Here is a 19,041-nt window from a genome sequence, read left to right on the forward strand (position 1 = left end):
TATTACACATTCTGGCAGACAGGAGAGAGAGAGAGATACTTACCATCTCCCCCCACTGGCAGTCAGGCTCCTCGTGCAGGCAGATCCATTCCTGGGCAGCAGGGAAGGAGGAGGAGGAAGGGGGACTGGAGCCGCAGCAGCGCTATGTCATTGGTAGTATCACTGCTGCAGCAGCCCCCTCTCCTTCCGGATTGGCTGCCCGCCGCTGTGAATGCTGGGATGAGGGAACCGCATCCCAGCATTCACAGCAGCTCCGGGCAGCCAATGCGGAAGGAGAGGGGGCTGCTGCAGCAGTGATACTACCAATGACATAGCGCTGCTGCGGCTCCAGTCCCCCTTCCCTGCTGCTCTCCTCCAGCGCGGCGCACGGCACAGAACAGGCGGCTTGTAATGAGTCAATTTGACTCATTACAAGCCGCTGGCCGTGCGCCCTCAGGGCAACAGCGCTGTGTGCCAGACACACCTGGCACACAGGTAGTTACGGCGCTGCACCGGTTACATCCTAGCTGGTACTGGCTCTGTTATTACAACTCAGATTATCTTCAAATTTTACCACAGCAGATGTCTTTGGTTGGGCGTGAAGATGGTTTCCTTTATCATTACCATTTCCTACATCGATTGCACCTTCAACCAAAACGCATAAAACATTTTAACATTCCATACTGTTCCCTGATGTTATTTTCCTGGCGGCTGTTGTTCTCGGTTACGGTGAGATTAGGGGGTATATTTACTTATGTTCCATTTTGGGCTTTTGCAATGTAGAGATTTACTCAAGGCAAAATTGAATGTAAAACTGAATATAAAACCAAATCCCATTCGAAAACGGATATCGGCAAAACATCTGTACTTAGACCAATATAGAATCCTGATTTACTAAGATTCGATTTCCAGTTCCCCAAAATAGTAGACTAATAGCAGGCAGGTGCTGTTAGCTTCTAGACAACATTCTATTCCCTAAACCATGGGTCTTCAACCTGTGGCCCTCCAGCTGCTGTGGAACTACACATCCCAGCATGCCCTGCCTCAGTTTTAGCAGTTATTAATAGCAAAACTGTGACAATGCATGCTGGGATGTGTAGTTCCACAGCAGCTGGAGGGCCACAGGTTGAAGACCCATGTCCTAAACTTTCTTTATGATGCCTATCATAGTACAGATGACAGACACTCTGCTGGTTTTTTGCAATTGAGCGGTAAACTGCACAGGCATGTGCTTCAGACTGCGCATGCGATAAAGTCTGATTGCGTAAATGTTAAGTGCTGCGAGCGGCATCACTGAGTGACTGACAGTCAGGCACTGTGTGTGAATGAGTGTGTGTGTGTGTGAGTGGATGGGGGGGTGGTGGCAAACATGCATGAGCTTCACGGCCGTTTTTGGGGCATGCTGCTGGGTGCCCCTGCAAATCCGTACTCAAGCCGCGCGCCTCTGTTCAAGCCGCCCTGCTGCATGGCCGGTGATTTAATCGAGTGGATGATTGTGGAAGGAAGTGCATGTGGCGGGAATGTTTACGCAGTTTGTCCTTTGCCATTGCTCTACTGGGCGTCTCTGTACGTTTCAGGGCTGCTGGGTTTTTTTGCATCATTTTGCACATCCTCATCGTAGCAGCAATCGCCATAGCGTCCGCCAATGAATCAGGACAGATAATACTGTACAGGCTTTGTGTGACGGGTCCAAATTACATGATTTTAGATGTTTTTATCAATTTTAAAAATATATCGAAAACTCTTGAGGATTTCCACACATCTCTTAATGAAAAAAGGGGCCCGAACGTGGGTTCACTGTGGCCGTAGGAATTATGACAGGCTAAGGCTTAGGGGGAACTGTGTGCGATAATGCAGGCCCCATACTGCACATGCACAGAACAGGTCGTGTGCATGCGCAGACGCCCCGCCAGCTGAGGTGTACGCAAACTAGAGCAGGCGCCCCGCCATCGGAGGTGTACGCAAACTAGAGCAGGCGCCCCGCCATCGGAGGTGTACGCAAACTAGAGCAGGCGCCCAGTCAACGGAGGTGTACGCAAACTAGAGCAGGCGCCCCGCCATCGGAGGTGTACGCAAACTAGAGCAGGCGCCCAGCCAACGGAGGTGTACGCAAACTAGAGCAGGCGCCCCGCCATCGGAGGTGTACGCAAACTAGAGCAGGCGCCCTGCCATCGGAGGTGTACGCAAACTAGCGCAGGTGCCCCACCATCGGAGGTGTACGCAAACCAGAATTGGAGGAATACCAGCAGATTCTTGCATGTGATATGTTTTACCCAATAGGAGTACATAAGGAAGTGTTTGTTCTATTTCTCCTTCATCCACTAGGGGCCACTGGAGTTTTTAGGTTTGATTTGTGAAACGGACATCTAAAACCGAACAAGAAACCACTAGTCAATATCGGACATACATTGAATTCAATTTTGAAATGAACGATTTGGACAGAGAAAAAGAATGATGATTTGATTTAAATCAACCATAAAAAGGATTACAAAATCGAACATTAGTAAATAGGAGCTTACCAGAATCATGCGGAACCTCTTCGATGGTGGGTTTAGCTAGCTACAACTTGGTAATAACCCATGTTTTCAATGTCCCCCCCCCCCCCTTCCCAATCCATCCATCCAGATAGGAGTACTTTATTGGCATTAAAATCTAAAATCAATTACTCAGACAATATAAACAGAATTTCTGGCTTCTCAAATGTAATTAAAATCATAGGCTGATTTATGTCCTATGTTCGTAAACAAACATTTATAAGAGGCATAGTTTACAAAGACACATATAAAAAAACAAAGAAGAAATGTAATTATTATTACTACCAGTTATTTATAAAGCGCCCACATATTCCGCAGCACTTTACAGAGAATATTAGGCCATTCACATCAGTCCCTGCCCCAGGGCAGTTTACAATCTATTCCCTACCACATGTACACACAGACACGCAAACATTCACGCTAGGGTTAATTTTTTTATTTTTTTGTTGGGAGCCAATTAACCTACCAGTATATTTTTGAACTGTGGGAGCAACCGGAGGAAACACACGTAAGTATGGGGAGAATATACAAACTCCACACAGTTAGGACCTAGGACCATGGTGGGAATCAAACCCATGACCTCACTACTGTGAGGTAATAATGCTAACCATCACACCATCCGTGCTGTAATCTATAAATGATTGGGTACTCCCGAGTCTGGAGCATGAGGCCAGCACAGGACATCCGAAGTAGCATTAATCAATTACCCCCCAACCCCTCATTTACATCTGCCCTGCCCCTGAGTAGGATAATGAGGTCACAGACTTAACAAGATAAAAAGAGCATTAAAACTTTATTTGTAGCGTATAAAAGTAGACAAATTGTTTAAAACATTAGGACTGGTGGAGAAGGATTAGCAGCTAAAGAAGGAGTCAGCAGTGTGGAAATCCCTCCGATGGACACTTACTTTCCAAGCTAATTCATAATGCACTAGTCAAGCAATACTGACGAAAACAAAGATAACACCTTATTATATGCTAGTGTCCGAACTCATGGACTGCAAAGCACACAGTGCCATCTAAAGGCCACATGAAGGTACTGCACCTCTTACAATTACCCAATCTAAAATCTGTTACGTTTGAAAAGGTGTCAAACAAATTGGTGAACAGTAAAGAACAATAAAAAAAAAGGTGATATTTCTCCTATGACACATTTTATAACAGTTACAGAGAGACTGCCACACCACTGCGTACCTAAAATGGAAAAAGTGGGTGTAAGACAATATACATATAAATAAGTAGATAGAAAATAAAATACATTGTGGGGAAGAAAAGAATTAAATTGTCGGCACGTCACAGTTTAAATTATATATAAATAGAGAGGAAAGTAAACAGCTGTGTTGAAAATAAAAAACAACAACTCTGTTATGACGAAACGCGTTAACTCACTTACACAAACTAAAATACAGCAAGCCGGCAGTTGTGAAAAGTTTGCTACTGAGAGCTGAGCTGGAAAAGAAAGTAGAAGCCGTCATGCTTGTGAAACAATTGTGTTATTATTTTAGGTCTAAGAGGCTCAAGATCAGACATGTCCCAACAAATAGCCCCAAATGTCAGCACCAAGCAAAGTTTCCTATCTCCAAAACTGCCACTAATGGGTAACCGTGACCTTAAGGATAATGAAAGAAAAAAAAAAATCACGTAGACAAAAACTATTTTGGGGTTTCTGGCTCTCGTCAGAGTATGACGTCCAAGGCCTGTGACCTGACTTCCTTCTGAGACCACATTACGACATTATTATAGAGTAAAGTTTAAAAAAATCCTGGAACCATCTGCAGGCTACAAACGAGGGTTTGTAAAGCAGAAGCAGATGGTCATTTGTCAGATGCTAAGTTTCCTGCTGTAATAGCTCCGTGCATTGCGTGGCTGACCTCAGACTGCAGTCAGAGAGGTGTACATTGCCCCATGTGTGGATCCTTAGGACAACAAACTGCTCTGCATCCATACAATCGTTCTAAAGACATTTACTACAGTGACCATGCAGTTGTCGCTTATAAAACAAGTAGGAGGATATGTGGTCTAAAGAGAGGTCTTTGGTTTGTGCTTCACTACAATATTATTAAAGTGCAGTAGTCTCACAGAGGAAAAAAAATGCAAAGTCATTAAAAAGTCCTCCAAACTCTGTGCAGTAACGCTCATCTGCCACAAGGTGGTGCCGCATCACTATGAAAGTACCATTCGCAATAAACTATGGCAAGTTTGGGGTCATTTAAGTGACTGATGTTTTTTCTCTGACGACAGACATTTATAAATAGACCGAACAATTCTGCTACACCGTCCATTGTGTCAATACAGAAATTACTTATCGGCGGATACTCGACTACGTGTCTACAGTTTTTCTTCGTGTTTTAAAAATATACATTTACCCTATGTTATCCCCCATCCCTACATAATAGCATTGTCTAACGGCTGGCCTAGCCTCATGGGATATGTAGTTCCTCACACGTGGAGTTTCAGTGTGGGCATTGGTAGCTCCTGAAGGCGGATTATAACAGAGAAAGCCATGTAGTGAGGAAATATTCCCTGTAGGATCGGGGGATGGCAGGATGTGTAGGGGACATGCTAAATTTCCACTGAGGGTAAAAATGAGGCAGAAATAGTTAAAAAGATGAATTCCCAACAGAACAGGGTTTGGACTTTTAAAAAACAAAGATCAGGCCCACTAGGCAGTAGTGTTACCCACTATCAGTGACAGGTTAGTCCCCGTCACCGGGTCACCTGTCTCCCCACGCAAAGACTGGCAGCTTGTAAGACACCTTGCACCAGATTCTAACCCCTGACTGTGTAGGGAGGGGGTCAAGACAGGCTCTGACGCTTCTCTGCGTTTGCATATCTGGGGAGGAGAGAGTGGGAGCGGGAGAGCTGGCCGCGGCGGGCGTTGGTGGCCAGTCTCTGCTGGGCCAGGAAGGACTGTGCGCCACTGGGGTTCTGTGTCCGCTCATCCGTGACCTTCTGATGCAGAGACATTCCCTGGGGAGAGAGAGGAGAAAAGGACCAGAGTCAGTACCAGCGCTCCCACCGGTCACACCTAGCAGCGGGAGAAAGACGATTACCCACCATGTTATACCAGGCACTTATAATAAGCTTCTCCTCTTGTTCCCGCTGAGATTTCGTCTTCTCAAAGTCGTTCTGGAAAAAGGTGGAAGGTTAACGATTACTGCACCAATTTATAGAGGAGAGCATATAGCAGAGAATGACAAGCTTTTATGTGTTACTTTCATTTCAACGTAAAAACTTTTTCCTTTGCTCAGAAAACATTTAGGCGTTGCTCACCGCTTACTGCCATATTCCAGTGCAAAACCAACCTGCAACCCAATTAAATGACTTCAACCATTTTGTAAATTGTATAGTTTGCAGCAATGTTTGACACAGCTGAAACGTCTGTCCCCTCCCCACCCCTCTTGTACTATAATAAAGATTATTTAAAAAAATATCAAGGGATTAAATGTGCAAAATAGACCAGAGAGGTTGAGCTTTCATTTTAAAATAGACCCCAACTATAAAGGCTACAGAAACTATGTAGTAGTGTGCGTATATAGTAGCATTTCCTAGTGCTGCCATCTACAGGAAACCACACATACAGCATCCTCTGCCTATCCTGCTGATGTCTCACTTTACATAGAGTAGACTGATACCGGATCATGGCTGGGTCATAACAGAGGTGGGCAACTATATACAGGTATATACAGTGAGCAGTGACAATAGCTGTTACGTTTGCAACATCAGACTATGGGGGACATTTACTAAGCAGTGATAAGAGCGGAGAAGTGAGCCAGTGGAGAAGTTGCCCATAGCAACCAATCAGCACTGAAGTAACATCTATAATTTGCATACTATAAAATGATACAGAGCTGCTGATTGGTTGATGGGGCCACTTCTCCACTGGCTCAATTCTCCGCTCTTATCACTGCTTAGTAAATGTCCCCCTGTGTTTAACATCTTAAAAAACAGAGTTCACGAATCAGAGATGCTCCTTTAAAAACAAGACAATAAGATCAGTGCATTCCCCATTACCACCCACTAGATGGCAGTCACCAGTCTTTATAACATTCACACAACTACAATCTCTCGCCTGGTCTCACAGACCTGGCAGTCAGGTGGGATGAGGAGACTCTGGGGCTGGTGTAGAGTTTTTGGCAAAAAGAGTGTAAATTGCTTTTATTAAAGCCCCAAGGTAAAAATGTGCATTTCTGCCCACAGACAAAGCTGTTCACTCCTCCAGATGCGCCCCTATCTGCATTGCCAGCTTGTGTGCCCAATAGAGGTGTGCGCGTGTATCTGCAGGCCTGCATCTGGTCACAATGACTGTACTCGCCCTTACGCCATATCGCTCCTATCCTCCCCCCGTCACGTCTCTCCAAGCGAAGTAGAGGTGTAAGTGCCAGAATAGCGCTATTCTACATGCTGGAAATGTGCAGAGTGACTGTGTAATACCTTCCACTGTGCATCAGCCCCTAGATGCCCGCTCTCTCGCTCACCTCCAAGTGCCGGATCCTCGTGTCCTTCTCCTGCAGTTGGTTCTTTAAGGCCTGGATTTCAGGGGGGATGTAATTCTGCTGTTTGGGGTCCAAGGTTTTAATAACCTGAGGACACAGAGTCAGGAAGAATTAAGACATGGTGCTCAGTGTATCTGGGTGGTTGGCTCAGTCAAGTACCCCCTGGCTAACCGCCCAATGACTGGCACGATTACCCCTCTTCATGCCCAGATCAAGCTCTTTTAGTAGCAGATTTTAATACATCACTTTTCATTTTTATTATACGAGATAAGATAGAAAATCTTTTTTGTGCACTTAATTTAAGATCAGAGACTGGCTAAGATTCCAATGACTAATTCTCTTTCTCTGACCATGATGTGAAACCCAGAAATGCCCCTGAAATTCCTCTAGTTGAGATTTTATTTCCTTATTGGAAATATGTTATATTGGGCACATGGAACAGCCTGGATACAATGCAGGAATCCCCCAGCATCCCATAGCCACACCAATATTTCCTATGCAGAGGGAGGCACTGGAGTGCTAAAGCATAACACAGAAAAATAGGATTTTAATTACCTACCGGTAAATCCTTTTCTCGTAGACCATAAAGGATATTGGGGAGACTTAGTACGATGGGGTATAGACGGGGTCCAAAGGAGCCAGTGCACTTTAAATTTTCTTCACTGGGTGTGCTGGCTCCTCCCCTCTATGCCCCCTCCCACAGGCAGTTATAGGTAAAACAGTGCCCGAAGGAGAAAGGACATATATGAGAGAACGAAATATGACTATAAAAAGAGTGGTGAGATTTATACACCAGCACACCACTAACATAAAAAAACCAGTAACAGCTGAACATATAACAACCAGCAATGGCTGGCAACAACAACAGCTGAACAGGTAACCACATAAACGAGAACCTGCAGAAATGGATTTACCTGTAGGTAATTAATAAGGAGATTTATGGTAGACTTACCATTGCTAAATCTCTTTCTGAGAGGTACACTGGGTTCCAAAGGGAATACATTGGGGTGTAGAGATGGATCTTGATCCAGGCACCAACAGGTTAGAGCTTTAGATGTCCCAAGATGCACTGGGGCCTCCTTTTTAACCCTGCCTCCAGGCACTGAGAGCTCAGTTTTGTTAACCAGTCCAAAGCAGGAGCAGGTAAAAGAGAAGGCAGATGTTAATCACATAGAACCACATTCTCACGACAGGAGAAGGACCAGTGACTAATGCCATACATACCCATAGAAGCTAGGTGCGTCAGGACGGGCGCCCTGTGGAACCCAGTGTACCTCGCAGAAAGAGATTTAACAATTGTAAGTCTACCATAAATCTTTTCTGCAGCGGGGTACACTGTGTTCCACAGGGAATACATTGGGGATGTCCCAAAGCAGTTCCTCAAGGGAGGGGATGCACCTTAGCGGGTATGAGAACCCGGCGTCCAAAGGAAGCATTCTGGGAGATGGAAGCATCAAAGGCATAGAACCTAATGAATGTGTTCACTTGAGGACCACGTAGCCACCTTGCACAAATGTTCTGCGGACGTGCCACGGTGGGCCGCCCAAGCGGGTCCAATAGACAGAGTAGAATGGGCTTTAATAGCAGCAAGAGCTGGAGGTCCAGCTTGTGCAATCACAATTCTAATCCATCTGGCCAAGGTTTACTTAGTCGCAGGCCTGGTATGTTTGTGAAAACCAAAAAGTACAAAAAGGGAATCGGACCTCCTGATAGAGACCGTCCTCTCCACGTATATACCACATCTAAAGACAGCTCTTTATAGGACAAACCAGAAGAGATGAAGGCCGTAACCACAATCTCTTGGTTAAGGTGAAAAGAGGACACCACCTTAGGCAAATAACCAGGGCGAGTTCTAAGAACTGCCCGGTCACGGTGAACTATCAGAAAGGGTGGACGACAGGACAAAGCGCCTAGGTCAGACACCCTCCTAGCAGAGGCAACAGTAGGAACAGGACCTTGACCGTGAGCCATATAAGGTTTACTGACTCAAGAGGTTCAAATGGAGACTCTTGCAGGGCATTTAGAACATACAGATCCCCTGGAGCCACAGGAGGGACATAGGGAAGCTGAATCCGTAAAACACCCTGAAAGTATGAACGTCAGGAATAGACGTAATTTTTCTCTGAAACCGTACCAACAAGGCAGGGATATGAACCTTGAGGGAGGCCAGATGAAGGCCTAAATCCAGGCCTTGTTGCAGAAAAGCCAGAAGTCTGGAAGTACTGAATTTGTAAGCCTCATAATTCTTAGCAGCACACCAGGTGAAGTAAGAATTCCAGACCCTATAATAAATCCGCGTAGATGCCGGTTTGCGGGCCTTCAGCATAGTTTGGATGAACGCCTTGGAGAATCCTTTGGCCCTCAGGAGTGAAGCTTCAAGAGCCACGCCGTCAAAAACAGTCTGGGTAGGTCTGGAGAGACACAAGGGCCCTGAACAAGCAGGTCTGGGCGTCGAGGAAGTAGAAGAGTACGTTCTATCGATAGACCCTGCAGGTCTGAGAACCAATGCCGTCTGGGCCATGCTGGGGCGACTAGAAGTAGTATTCCTCCTTCTTACCTGAACATCTATGGTACCCTGGGCAGAAGTGACACTGGAGGGAACTCGTAGGGCAGCCAAAAATTCAATGGAATTGCCAGTGCATCCACGAATGCTGCTTGAGGATCCCTGGTTCTTGATCCGAAGACCGGAACTTTGTGATTGTGTCGAGACGCCATCAGATCCACATCTGGTAGGCCCAACTTATTCACTAGGAGTTGAAAGACTTCCTGATGAAGATTCCACTCTCCGGCGTGCACGTCCTGACGACTGAGAAAATCACCTTCCCAGTTGAGGACTCCCGGAATGAACACTGCCGATATTGCCGGCAGAAGGCGTTCCGCCCAACAAAGGATTTTTGACACTTGCATCATGGCCATGCGGCTTCGAGTGCTGCCTTGATAGTTTATGTACGCCACTGTGGTGGTGTTGTCTGACCGTACTTGAACAGGCCTGTTCTGTATCAGAGGCAGGGCGAGAGACAAAGCATTGAACACTGCCCGCAATTGCAGAATGTTTATCGTGAGGAGTGATTCCTCGATGGTCCACCGACCCAGGAAAGAGCGTTACTCCAACACCGCGCCCCAATCCCTCAGACTGTTGTCCGTAGTCAGTAGGATCCAGTTGGGGATCCAGAAGGGACAGCCCCTGCTCAACTGCTAGTCCCATAGCCACCAGTTCAGCGACAGACGAACCTCCGGAGTCAAGGAGATTATGCGAGACCTGATCCGATGAGGCAGGCCATCCCACTTGGAAAGGATTAACCTCTGTAGAGGGCGGGAATGGAATGGAGCGTACGCTACCATGTCGAAAGCAGACACCATGAGGCCTAGTACTTGCATCGCCGAGCGTATCGACACTCTTGGGCGAGAAGTATCTGATTCTGTCCTGAAGTTTCAGGACCCTCTTTGGAGACAGAAACAGCAGTTGACTGTATGTGTCCGGTAGTGCCCCCAGGTGCACCATGCTCCGAGAAGGGACAAGCAAGGACTTCTTCCAGTTGATGAGTCACCCGTGGGCTTGTAGGAAGTTTACCGATAGTTGTAGATGACTGAGGAGGACATCGTGGGAGTTTGCCAGAATCAGCAAATCGTCCAGATACGGCAGGATCCTGACTCTCTGGCGACGGAGATAAGCCGTCATCACGGCCATAACCTTGGTGAAGATCCGAGGGACCGCGGCCTGTCCAAACAGCAGAGCCTGGAATTGATAGTGAAGGTTGCCAATAGCAAACGCAGATATTGCTGATGCGATATGGCAATAGGCATATGCAGGCAAGCATCTTGTATATCCAGGGATACCATATAGCCTCCGGGTTCCATGGCCAGAACAACTGAGCGCAGTGTTTCCATACGGAACTTGGGACACTCTCACAAACTTGTTCAGTGATTAGAGGTTGAGAATAAGCCGGAAAGACCCATCAGGTTTCTGGACTAGAAACAGGGTCGAGTAGTATCCTCTGCCACTCTGGGACAGAGGTACCAGCACTACCACTCCTGTATCCAGGAGGGAATACACAACCATCTATAGAGCTTGCGCCTTTAACAGATCCGAAGGGATAACCATTGCGCAGAACTGGCGAGGGGAACGTCTCTTGAAAGAGACCGTGTACCCGTGAGAGACAACTTCTCGCACCCATGTGTCTGAAGTGGTCATTAACCAGACCTGGATGAATCGTAGAAGTCGGCCCCCACCCTGGGATCCCTCAGGGGGAGGCCTGTCCTATCATGCAGCAGGCTTGTCATGAGAAGCAGGCTGGCGAGCAGCCCAGGATAGTTAGGCCTTGGGCTTAGTGGTTGTTGGGAGCACGAGACAATCTCGGGTATGCCTGACCTTCGCTTTCCCTTAAGGCGGAAAGCAGGGAAAAGCCGTACCTTATGCCTTCTGTGCAGAAGGAGTAGCATTTGGGAGAAAGGCAGTCATAGTAGCCGCCGATTCAGACCCAATTTTTAATTAATTAGGTCTTCCCCAAATAAGATGTACCCAGTAAATGGGATACCTCCAAGGACTTTTGGAGTCCAGATCCACCTTCCATGACCTCAACCACAGAATACGGCAAGCCAGGACAGACATATTTGACGCCTTGGCAGCCAACACACCCGCCTCAGGGACGCCAAAAAGGTGGCGGTGGTATTGTGAGACAGGGAATGTCTGGCATGGTCAGATATATCCTCGGGCAGCTCTTCCTCTAATGCCTGATCCAGTCATCAATCTATTTTGCAGCCCCAAGGGGACGCAATCGTGATCTAGGTACAATACCCGTAAGGGAGTAATAGACTTCAGGCATCCCTACACACGCTTATCTGTCAGTTCCTACACTGAGAGGACAGTGGTGAGAGGCAGAGTGGACGACACCCGATGGGTGACACATTAGTTCACTAGCAGTGAATTACCTACTTGTTATATAACTCTGCTGGGGGAGGATCTCGAGCTAATGCCCGTTGTAGAATGGGGAATGTCTTCCCTGGCTTAGACCAGGGGTCTTGACTGATGTACACTTAATGGTCAGATTGTGGTAACAGAGTTTTATTTACCCTCTGATGTGTGAATGTATCAGTTTGTTTAACCACAGTAGGGGATCCTCTTATCAGTGATTTGTAGGATTTGTTTCCCAGTAACCACAAGGGCAGAGGTATCATTTAGCAATGAAAAATCCTTGCCAGAAACACCTAATATAGGTGGGAGGGAGCAACCCGCTTAGATGACCCAGAGACACAAAAGTGACCTGGAATAGGGTTTTGCCTGACCAAGGAATTTAGTCATACGCTACAACCCGTGAGGTAAATTTTCCCGCCCAAAGCGGAGTAACCACTAATGTTACAGGTGGTCCCATAGAGGGTATAAAGCGTTCAACTAGAGTACCCAATAGGTTTGAGAACGCAGCCCAGGTTGGCTCCAGATTGATTACAGGAGCTGCGGACTGACTGGGAGATGTACGATACATAGTACACAGACCATCACACAAAATTCCCCCCTCAGGTAAATCCGTTGCACATGCTCTGCAGGAGCGTCCCCAGATTTACTGCCCTACATGCTAAACATTATACACAAATGCAACAGAGAACGGTTTAGTATGATGAAGCCAGACAGAGTACAATACCTGCGAATAAATCCGTTAGCATGTGACTGCATACCCAGTACACAACACCTGCGAATAAATCCGGTATTATTTGACCGAGTACACAGTAGAATACACATAATAAGTAAATACTATGACGCACTATATATTGACCCAGACGCACCTAGGGGGTCATTCCGAGTCGTTCGCTCGTAATTTTTTTCTCGCTACGGAGCGATTAGTCGCTAATGCGCATGCGCAATGTCCGCAGTGCGACTGCGCCAAGTAAATTTGCTATGCAGTTAGGTATTTTACTCACGGCATTACGAGTTTTTTTCTTCGTTCTGGTGATCGTAATGTGATTGATAGGAAGTGGGTGTTTCTGGGCGGAAACTGGCCGTTTTATGGGTGTGTGCGAAAAAACGCTACAGTTTCTGGGAAAACGCGGGAGTGGCTGGAGAAACGGAGGAGTGTCTGGGCGAACGCTGGTTGTGTTTGTGACATCAAACCAGGAACGAAACTGACTGAACTGATCGCAGATGCCGAGTAAGTCTGGAGCTACTCAGAAACTGCTAAGAAGTGTCTATTCGCAATTCTGCTAATCTTTCGTTCGCAATTTTGATAAGCTAAGATTCACTCCCAGTAGGCGGCGGCTTAGCGTGTGCAAAGCTGCTAAAAGCAGCTTGCGAGCGAACAACTCAAAATGAGGGCCCTAGTCCCCTATTGTACAGTATAGAGCGATAGATATACCTGGAATACACCGCAGTGAAATCACATAGCAGATACAGGCACACAATTATATATATACACGTACGTACTGTCAAAGTCGGAAAAATATCATGCTACACGTTGCCATATATTCACCTCATGCGCTTGCCCGCTGCACGTGCACATTCTCTCCCGTGCGTGCGGATACTCGCAGCTGCGTGATGGCGCCTCCTCGGCCATGCGCTCGAGCGCGTGGTATGTGCATTTACGGTAGAGTTTGTGTGCGTCTAGCGGGCGACTCAAACGTTAAATAATAAAACCAAATAGTATGTTTTATAGATAATGTTCCCCTTAATAATGACTGTAAGTTTGTTTAATGTAACTGGTCGCTGGACAGAGGAATTCCTCTTTGCATGGTACGAAGGGTCAGACAGGGTTTGAGCAGTGGTGTTTGGTACCTAACTAAAGAACATTTTATTAGAAACAATCCGGTGCTGGTTAGGTAAAGATTAATCGCTCCTGCGTATAGTTATGTCTATTAGTAGTTTCTGGACATTTACTATATTTGCGGTTCATTATCCATGCGGCGGGAATTCTCAGATTCCCTCCCACCTGAGCAGTTTGATATAGTCACAGCCCACCTGTTCAAACTAACCTATGACCTTTTGTTATGATGCGAGGAGACATTCCTGTGTCCAATGAACAATGAGATTGTAGGTCCCTTTGTAGTATACTGTACGCAGTGTATATAAGGACAGTCAGCCTGGCCAGCTCAGTCTTCTCTCCACAAACGGTTTTCATCTTGACTAACTCGGAGCTGGTACCAGGACTGCGCAGCGATCATTCCCCAGTGTGTGTAAGTTATTCTCTGTGACCATTCTAAATCTCTGACTGTATTTGCCATACTCTCTCTCTCTGTTATTGTTAAACTGTTGTATATTGTATATGTGTAGTTATTATGTTTAGATATTGATGTTAGCCTGTAGTGTATGAACTGTTAACTGTTTTCCCTTTTTTTACATAGCTAGATATTGTTAGTAAAGGTGTTGGAACCTTAGCAAGGTATTGTGTGTTTATTACATTACTGAGGGTATTGGGAGCGTCTCAATCGCTCAAACAGCTTTTGTATTAACAAGGTTAAGCAGCGTTATATCGCTACAGTATTTCAATACAAGGTTTACAGTATAAGCGTATCCTTTCTGTGTGTTGCATACAAGGTTTACTGAGTGTCATCCCGTGAGCGTCTGCGCCGCTCGTGTTCCCCTCGTGGTCACGAGCGTCCGCTACGCTGGTAGCGTAGCATTACGGTAGTCGGCCGCCTATAGCGTGCTTGACACCAAGCGTTAAGCTGTGAGCGAGCGTGCCGCATGTGAGTCTCCACCACGGCTAAGCGTCTGCTACGCTAAGTGTGTACCCTTACGGTACCCCATACGCCAATTGCGTACTGAGTCTCTTACCCACACATAGTGAATGTTATAAGATAAATAATTAGCTTTATCAGTACATACATACACACACACTAGATATATATATATATATATATATATATAAATATAAAATAAAATAAGATTTTAAACCTACCGGTAAATCTATTTCTCCTAGTCCGTAGAGGATGCTGGGGACTCCGTAAGGACCATGGGGTATAGATGGGCTCCGCAGGAGATAGGGCACCTAAAAAGAACTTTGACTATGGGTGTGCACTGGCTCCTACCTCTATGCCCCTCCTCCAGATGTCAGAGAACTGTGCCCAGAGGAGATGGACAATACAAGGCAGGATTTAGCAATCCAAGGGCAAGATTCATACCAGCCCACACCAATCATACCATGTAACCTGGAACATACATAACCAGTTAACAGTATGAACAAAAAACAACAGTAACGGTCCAAGACCGATGTCAACTGTAACATAACCCTTATGTAAGCAACAACTATATACAAGTCTTGCAGAGTTTCCGCACTGGGACGGGCGCCCAGCATCCTCTACGGACTAGGAGAAATAGATTTACCGGTAGGTTTAAAATCTTATTTTCTCTTACGTCCTAGAGGATGCTGGGGACTCCGTAAGGACCATGGGGTTTATACCAAAGCATCCAATCGGGCGGGAGAGTGCGGACGACTCTGCAGCACCGACTGAGCAAACGCTAGGTCCTCATCAGCCAGGGTATCAAACTTGTAGAATTTAGCAAAAGTGTTTGACCCCGACCACGTCGCCGCTCGGCAAAGTTGTAAAGCCGAGACGCCTCGGGCAGCCGCCCAAGAAGAGCCCACCTTCCTAGTGGAATGGGCCTTAACCGAATTTGGTACCGGCAATCCAGCCGTAGAGTGAGCCTGCTGAATCGTATTACAGATCCAGCGAGCAATAGTCTGCTTTGTAGCAGGAGCGCCAATCTTATTGGCCGCATACAGGACAAACAGAGCCTCTGTTTTCCTAATTCTAGCCGTCCTGGCAACATAAATTTTTAAGGCCCTGACTACGTCCAGGGATCTGGAATCCTCCAGGTCACTTGTAGCCACAGGCACCACTATAGGTTGATTCATATGGAACGACGAAACCACTTTAGGCAAAAATTGCGGACTCAATTCAGCTCGATCCACATGAAAAATCAAGTAGGGGCTCTTGTGTGATAGAGCCGCCAATTCTGACACTCGCCTTGCCGATGCTAAGGCCAACAACATTACCACCTTCCAGGTAAGAAATTTCAACTCAACCTTGTTAAGCGGTTCAAACCAGTGTGATTTTAGGAACTGCAACACCACGTTCAGGTCCCATGGTGCCACTGGAGGCACAAAAGGGGGCTGGATGTGCAGCACTCCCTTTACGAACGTCTGGACTTCTGGAAGAGAAGCCAATTCCTTCTGAAAGAAAATCGAGAAGGCCGAAATCTGTACCTTAACCGAGCCTAATTTCAGGCCCATATCCACTCCTGTCTGTAGGAAATGGAGAAGACGACCCAAATGAAAATCTTCCGTAGGTGCATTCTTGGTCTCACACCAAGACACATACTTTCGCCAGATACGGTGATAATGTTTTATCGTCACCTCCTTCCTAGCCTTTATTAAAATAGGGATGACCTCTTCCGGAATCCCCTTTTTTGCTAGGATTCAGCGTTCAACCGCCATGCCGTCAAACGTAACCGCGGTAAGTCTTGAAATACACAGGGCCCCTGCTGCAACAGGTCTTCCCTCAGAGGAAGAGGCCAGGGGTCTCCTGTGAGCATCTCTTGTAGTTCAGAGTACCAAGCCCTTCGAGGCCAGTCTGGGACAACGAGTATCGTCTGTACTCTTCTTCGTCTTATGATCCTCAATACTTTCGTGATGAGAGGAAGAGGAGGGAACACGTAGACCGATTCGAACACCCACGGTGTTACCAGTGCGTCTACTGCTACTGCTTGAGGGTCCCGAGACCTGGCGCAATACCTTCGAAGTTTTTTGTTGAGGCGTGACGCCATCATGTGTATTTGAGGAGTTCCCCAAAGACGTGTTACGTCTGCAAAGACTTCTTGATGAGGTCCCCACTCTCCTGGATGGAGATCGTGTCTGCTGAGGAAGTCTGCTTCCCAGTTGTCCACTCCCGGAATGAAGACAGCCGACAGAGCGCTTACATGATTTTCCGCCCAGCGAAGGATCCTTGTGGCTTCCGCCATCGCGACTCTGCTTCTTGTCCCGCCTTGGCGGTTCACATGAGCCACTGCTGTGACATTGTCTGATTGAATCAGAACCGGAAGGTTTCAAAGAAAACTCTCCGCTTGTCGAAGGCCGTTGTAAATGGCCCTGAGTTCCAACACATTGATGTGTAGACAGGACTCCTGGTCTGACCAAAGACCCTGAAAAGTCTTTCCCTGTGTGACCGCTCCCCATCCTCGGAGGCTCGCGTCCGTGGTAACCAGGATCCAGTCCTGAATCCCGAACCGGCGACCCTCCAACAGGTGAGCACTTTGCAACCACCACAGGAGGGACACTCTGGTTCCTGGGGAGAGTTATTTTCCGATGTAAATGCAGATGGGACCCGGACCACTTGTCCAGAAGGTCCCATTGAAAAGTCCTTGCATGGAACCTTCCGAAGGGAATGGCCTCGTAGGCCGCCACCATTTTACCCAGAACTCGAGTGCATTGGTGAATGGACACCCTTTTCGGTTTTAGCAGGTCTCTGACCATGTTCTGGATGTCTTGGGCTTTCTCTATTTGGAGGAAGGCCTTAATTTTTTTCCGTATCCAGTATCATACCTAGGAACGGTAGTCGAGTTGTCGGGATCAACTGTGACTTCGGTAAATTTAGAATCCAACCGTGTTGCTGGAGCACTCTCAGAGAGAGCGCCACACTGCTCAGCAATTTCTCTCTTGACCTCGCTTTTATCAGGAGATCGTCCAAGTATGGGATAATTGTGACTCCATGCTTGCGCGGGACCACCATCATTTCCGCCATTATCTTGGTGAAAATCCTCGGTGCCGTGGAAAGTCCAAACGACAACGTCTGAAATTGGTAATGACAATCCTGTACAGCGAATCTCAGGTATTCCTGATGGGGGGCATATATGGGGACATGAAGGTACGCATCCTTTATGTCCAGAGACACCATAAACTCCCGCTCCTCCAAGTTGGCTATTATTGCTCTGAGAGATTCCATTTTGAATTTGAATCTTTTTATGTACAGGTTTAGGGATTTCAGATTCAAAATCGGTCTGACCGTACTGTCCGGTTTCGGGACCACAAATAGGGTTGAATAGTAACCTCTTCCCTGCTGGCACAGGGGAACCTTTATTATCACTTGCTGTATACACAGCGTTTGAATTGCTGCTAACACTACATCCCTTTCCGATGTGGAAGCTGGTAGGGCCGATTTGAAAAATCGACGCGGGGGCACCTCCTCGAATTCCAATTTGTAACCCTGGGAAACTATTTCCAACACCCAGGGATTCAGGTCCGAACTGACCCAGGCCTGACTGAAAAGTCGAAGACGTGCCCCCACCGGTGCGGACTCCCTCATGGGAGTCCCAGCGTCATGCTGTGGGTTTTGGAGCAGCTGGGGAGGACTTTTGTTCCTGGGCACCTGACGAAGCAGGTGCTCTCTTGCCTCTACCCTTACCTCTGGCGAGGAAAGAGGATCCCCGATCTCTTTTGGACTTGTGCGACCGAAAGGACTGCATCTAATAGGGTGTTGCTTTCTTTTGCTGTTGGGGAATATATGGTAATAAATATGATTTACCTGCTGTAGCTGTGGAAACCAGGTCAGTCAGCCCATCCCCAAACAATACATCACCCTTATAGGGTAGTACTTCCATATGTTTTTTGGAATCCGCATCACCCGTCCATTGGCGAGTCCATAAGGATCTTCTCGCCGAGATAGACATGGCATTGGCCCTAGACGCTAGCAAACCAATGTCCCTTTGAGCATCCCTCATAAATAAGACTGCGTCTTTTATATGGGCTAGAGTTAGGAATATAGTATCCTTATCCATAGTATCAAATTGATCTGTCAGCTCATCTGTCCAAGCTGCAATTGCGCTACACACCCATGCCGACGCAATCGTCGGTCCTAACACAGCACCCGTATGAGAATAAATACCCGTTAAGGTAGTTTCTTGCCTGCGATCTGCAGGGTCCTTAAGGGCTGCTGTGTCAGGAGACGGTAGCGCCACTTTCTTGGACAAGCGCGTCAGGGCCTTGTCCACAGTGGGGGGTGATTCCCAAATCTCCCTGTCCTGCTTAGGGAAAGGGTATGCCATAAAAATTA

General features: G+C 47.0%; 1 protein-coding gene across 2 annotated transcripts in view; it reads right to left on the reverse strand.

The window, feature by feature from the left end:
- Nucleotides 1–3,289: 3,289 nt before the first annotated feature.
- Nucleotides 3,290–19,041, reverse strand: part of HOOK2 (hook microtubule tethering protein 2) — a 108,474-nt gene continuing 92,722 nt past the window's right edge. For both annotated transcript variants that reach the window (XM_063931186.1, XM_063931187.1), the window contains exons 20-22: nt 6,991–7,095; nt 5,570–5,641; nt 3,290–5,482 (exon numbers count right to left, since the gene is read on the reverse strand). In XM_063931186.1, coding sequence (XP_063787256.1) covers nt 5,309–5,482; nt 5,570–5,641; nt 6,991–7,095 — 351 coding nt within the window. In that variant the 3' untranslated portion in view covers nt 3,290–5,308. The remainder of the gene's footprint in view (nt 5,483–5,569; nt 5,642–6,990; nt 7,096–19,041) is intronic.

The sequence above is a fragment of the Pseudophryne corroboree genome, chromosome 6, assembly GCF_028390025.1.
Source record: "Pseudophryne corroboree isolate aPseCor3 chromosome 6, aPseCor3.hap2, whole genome shotgun sequence".
Classification (NCBI taxonomy): domain Eukaryota; kingdom Metazoa; phylum Chordata; class Amphibia; order Anura; family Myobatrachidae; genus Pseudophryne; species Pseudophryne corroboree.